General features: G+C 37.7%; 1 protein-coding gene across 1 annotated transcript; it reads right to left on the bottom strand.

The window, feature by feature from the left end:
• Positions 1 to 1,208: 1,208 nt before the first annotated feature.
• On the bottom strand, positions 1,209 to 4,486 carry GGPS1 (geranylgeranyl diphosphate synthase 1; the record flags this gene model as incomplete). The annotated part of the gene is made up of 3 exons (XM_084253643.1): positions 1,209 to 1,970; positions 2,539 to 2,609; positions 4,417 to 4,486. 3 exons carry the CDS (start codon positions 4,484 to 4,486, stop codon positions 1,209 to 1,211), a joined length of 903 nt encoding a protein of 300 aa, XP_084109769.1.
• Positions 4,487 to 5,009: the final 523 nt, after the last annotated feature.

The following is a 5,009-nucleotide window of genomic DNA, read 5'->3' as shown; positions in this document are numbered from 1 at the left end:
TAGTCTTCAGCTACTTCTCAGTCAGGTACTAGCTCTCAGCTTAACACTTTTCTTTCCTTTAATCATACTTCCTTTTTCACCCCAGCTTTTGTACTAGAGGTAAGCAAACAGCTTACTCATTCTTCTGAGGGGAAATTATAAAGATGTTGAAAGTTCACTTTCTAAGATAGCTTTTCCATGTGCCCTTTTTTTCCTCCCCTAATGGAAAGACATTGCTGTACTCAGACACTAATTAGGTTTGGAGCTTAAGAATTTAAGTCACAGAAGGAAAAAAGAAGGAATTTGGGCTAGCCATAAATTTCATTAAATGGAGATGCCTTGGTTAATGAGCAGAATTTTCCAGGGAAAGAAGGAAAAAAAGCAGATAAAAAAGAATCAGAGACCTTACTGCGTAGCACTGGTATTTAGTGAGGGAGTTTTCATGGTCATTAGTAAGTTTCTAGGGAAAGGACTGAGGTATTATAATTTAAGCAGCAACATTTAGGAAGGAAGAGGAATTCCTATCACCTTTGGGACAATTAGCTACAGAAACTGGTCCTAAGTAGTCACTGACTTGGAACGGCAAAAAGTGAACCTAGAACTGCCCAAATATCAGAGCTAGAAATATCTGTATAAAAATTCCCAAAAGGGTCTCCCTAGTGGCGCAAGGTGTTAAGTCTCAGCACTATGAAGCGATGGGCAGCCACTTTAGCAGGAGTTTGATGCCCGGCCAGGGAGCTAATCTACATGGCGCAATAGACTTCTCCTCTCTTGCCTGCTGCTCCCCTCAGCAGTATATTTCAGTCAATCTGCTTGTACTGCTCCCCATTCTGTCTCTGGTGAATCCACTCACCCTCCCATACCTCTGGTCTATATACCCCAACTCTTGTATGCATAAATAAAAAAATGAATCTTAAAAAAAAAATTCCGGAAAGTTGAATTCTTCTTTATTGATAGAATCAACAGAACATCCGTAGCAGAGATGGCTACAAGAGTCCAACAAAGCACATTTGGAAATTGAAATCAGACCTATTTCAATGTGACTCCTTTTGATTCTTTCAACTTTGTATTATTATTAAAGCAGCATTCAAATTGAAACAACCTCATCATGATTCCTGTTCACCCAGTTCTTGGAGATTAACAGCTTGGGTCAAAATTTTAAAAAGGCTGAAAGACAAAAAAATTTCAACTAAGATAAGCATTCACGTTTAATCAAGGATGGTTTAATACTATTCATTTTCTTCTTTGAACATTTTACTTAAGTGCTTTACTAGAGCTACTAGCTCAGGGTTGCCACCACATGCATCAATTTGTTTATAGGCTGTAGATTCAAGCTCTTTAAGAGTATTTCGAGTATATTCAAAAGAACCTATATTCTCAAGGTACTGTATACAGTATTTTTTAATATCTATATTTTCGGTCCTCTGGCGCAAGATATTCTGCACTTGGGTGCTTTCAGGCCTTGACCAAATAGCATGAATAGTAGGGAATGAGAACTTTCCCTCCGTTAGATCTTCACAAAAGCTTTTGTTTTCACTATATTCTTTGGAGTGTAGATTGGCATAATCATCCCTAATTTGGAAAAAGAGCCCAAGTGTGTTAAGTAGAGGTTTTAAATCTTCTTTGTAATCGGAGAACACCTGCATGAGACCTACTGCTAATCCAAATAGTCCACCTGTCTTTTGCAGCACCATAGCTTTATATTCTTCTTCAGTGGGACAGGTGTAATTATCCCTCCAGTAAATATCTAGGCCTTGTCCCTGATGGAGTTCCAAAAGCTGGCGGGTAAAAATCTTCACTGCATCTGGGTGATCAAGAGTTAAAACTTTCTCTAGGCCAAGGAAATACACATAATTTGCAGAATTGATGACAGATGGAATTCCATAAATGCTATGTGCCACTGGAAAGCCACGTCGGAGTTTTGAATTGTCTTCAATATCATCAATGAGCAAACTGGCATTATGCAGCATTTCTGTCACTTCAATGATAATCTAAGGGAAAAAAAATTTGAAAATTTTTTATTTAAACTATTCAAAATAGCCTATATATGCTTTATCAAACTTGCAGTTGCTAGTGTCAGATTAATTTTTACTACTAGTGATTATCTAACAAGCACAATATAAAATGTTACATGAGTATTAAACTGAATTAAGAGGGCCTCCCTGGTGGCCTAGCACTATGGCCTGAGTTCAATCCTCGAACAAGGAACTAACCCACATATGGCACAATAGACCTCTACAAGATATCTTGCCTGCTGTTCCCCTTAGCAGTATATTTCAGTAAAATCCTCCTGTCTGCTCTCCTTTCTGTCCCTGGTGAATCCTCTCAACCCCCTTACCTCTGGCCTATACTCCAGTTCTTTTACGCCCCCCCCCCCAAAAAAAAAGAAAAACAAAAAACAAAAAAACAAAAAAAAAACAAAAAAAAAAGAGAAAAGAAAAGCTGATTTAAGAGCCAAGAGTTTTTTTTTTTTTTTTTTTGAGCCAGGAGTATTTTTTACATGACATTAATTAATTACTTGGGGATTAGGAACAAAGTTAGAATTGCCTGAATGAATACCTGTAATTTGTCTTCTGGAACTTTTAGCCAATGATTAAATGCCTGTGAAAGTTTGGTTCTCACTTGTTTACCTGCAATGAAAAATTGACAATAAAATGAACATTTTAATTGAAAGAAACACATTCAGGAACTTTTTCAAAACTGATTGGACTTGATAAAATCAGCCTTATCAATGCATTCCTGAGTAGTATTCCACTGCTGGGTCACTCTGCTGAAATAAAATGCACACTTTTAAAATTAGGAAAGACAAAATGAATTTTAAAGAACTTCAGTGGCCCACTGAGGCTTACTTCTTTCATCTTACCTCAAAATTTGGAATGGGATGGGCTTTTTAGGAATTGTGAAAATTCATTCCTTTCTTGAAAGGGAAATCTAGTTAGTGGCAACTAATGAGCACTGTCTATTTACAGAGACATACAGGTGTGGGCCTCCCCTGGTGGCGCAGCGGTTGCTGGGCTTCAAGGCTGCCCACAGCCTCTGCAGCACCGGCTCGTTCCCCGGCTGCTGGCGAGGGTCCCACAAAAAAAAAAAAAAAAAAAAGAAAGAAAGAAATACAGGTGTTTATCGTGAAATGTACTTTGTTATTGAATTACCTCATAAAATTACCTTCTAAAATTATCTACCGTTCCCTTAAGATTTTAGAGACTGGAAAACCTCTATTTTTTTTCTATCAAAAGGTGAGCTCACCATATCTTAAACATTACCTTTGAACACCCCAAGTTTAGTCAAAAGTTAATCTCTATTTTGACAAGGGCCATTAGTTTTTCAAAATTATCTTTCTCTTAAATGGGAAGCTCAAGAAAGGTTATCATTAGTTGTTTTAGGCCAAGTATAAAGAATGGTAGATTAAAAACCGTAACAGTTCATCTAATAAAAATGTTCTATGAGCTTCCTGCTAAAGTGAATACATCCTAATTTCAGATTAGGTTACAGGGAAATAATTGCATAAAAAATCATTTATTTATTTATTAAAGATGGATTTATTTATGCATACAAGAACTGGGGTACAGGCCAGAGGTATAGGGGGGTGAGAGAATTCACCAGAGACAGAGTGGGGAATAGAACAGGCAGACTGAAATACACTGCTGAGGGGAGCAGTGGGTGAGACAGGAGAGGTCTGCTGTGCCATGTGGGTTGCTCCCTGGCAAGCCGGGGATTGAACTTGTGCTGCAGAGGCTGCGGATTGCTTCATAATGTGGTGCTTACCCTTGTGCCACCAGGGAGGCCCAGGAAGTCATATTTTGATGACCCAACTTTATACAGGAGCAATGTGAGTACGCTTCCAAGTAATGTGATTCAGATGCATTACTATTTATTTATTTTTGGGTAAAAGAACTGGGGTGCAGGTCAGAGATGCAAAGGGTGAGAGGATTCACCAGAGACAGAGTGGGGAGCAGAACAGGCAGATCTACTGAAATACACTGTTAAGGGGAGCAACAGGCAAGATAGGAAATACCCTGCTTGCCTTATATAGGTTAGCTCCCTGGTCAGGGATTGAACTCAGGCCATAGTGGTGATAGCACCGAGACTTAACCCATAGGCCACCAGGGAGGCCCCAACAGATTTCTATTTAATCCCTTTTATCATATACATCAATGTAAAATAGAAAATTTCAAAGTATTGGCAAGTCTAATCTTTTCTGTATGCTAACATTTGACTGACCACTACTCTATGAACATAACTCTAAAAGGAATCTGGCAGATGGCAAAAGAGTGAGAAGAAGGGGTTCAACTTCTCCAATTATTTACAACCAAATTATACAAAGTTAAAGACTATGGTTCCCAGAGGATGACTAGAAGGCCATACTGTGCATGAAGAGGGACAACACAGCAATAAGAGTATAAACCTACCCTATGTGGGCCATATGTTTGTTATTACCTGGTAACTGAAGTAAGTATTTGTAGGGTTCCAAAAGAATTCTTTGGACTGTTTCTTGAGTCTTCTCCATTGTTTTTAAATTTCAAAGCTGACCTGGTGAAAAAACAAAAAACCCAAAAACAATCTCATTAAATTCTCTTTGTTTAACTGCAAAGGAATTTATATCTCAAGTTATTTTTGTAAAGGCAGACTTTCAGTTGGATTTTAAAAGAAAATTCATACCTTCAAAATGTCAAAACCATTTTATTAGGTGAAGAAGACAGTCACAAAATACCATGTATTATATAATTCCACCTATGTGAAGTGTTCAGAATAGGTAAATCTACAGAGACAGAAAGTAGATCATAGGGAGTGACTGCTAACGAATACAAGGTTCTACTGTTAGGGATCAAAAATGTCCTAAAATTAAACTGTGGTGAGAGTTGTACAGTCCTGTGAATATACTAAAAAGCACAGAATTGTATACTTCAAATGGGTGAACTACGATATGTCAATTGTATCTCATTTAAAAAAAAGGGGAAAGTCTTCATTCAAATGATTACATTGGTTAAAATAATTCACCTGAATCTTTAGTCTCCACAGATCCAAAAGTT

This window comes from Talpa europaea, assembly GCF_964194135.1.
Source record: "Talpa europaea genome assembly, chromosome: 14".
Taxonomy (NCBI): domain Eukaryota; kingdom Metazoa; phylum Chordata; class Mammalia; order Eulipotyphla; family Talpidae; genus Talpa; species Talpa europaea.
Note: the sequence above shows the minus strand (reverse complement) of the source record. Positions and strands in the feature narration are given on the sequence as shown.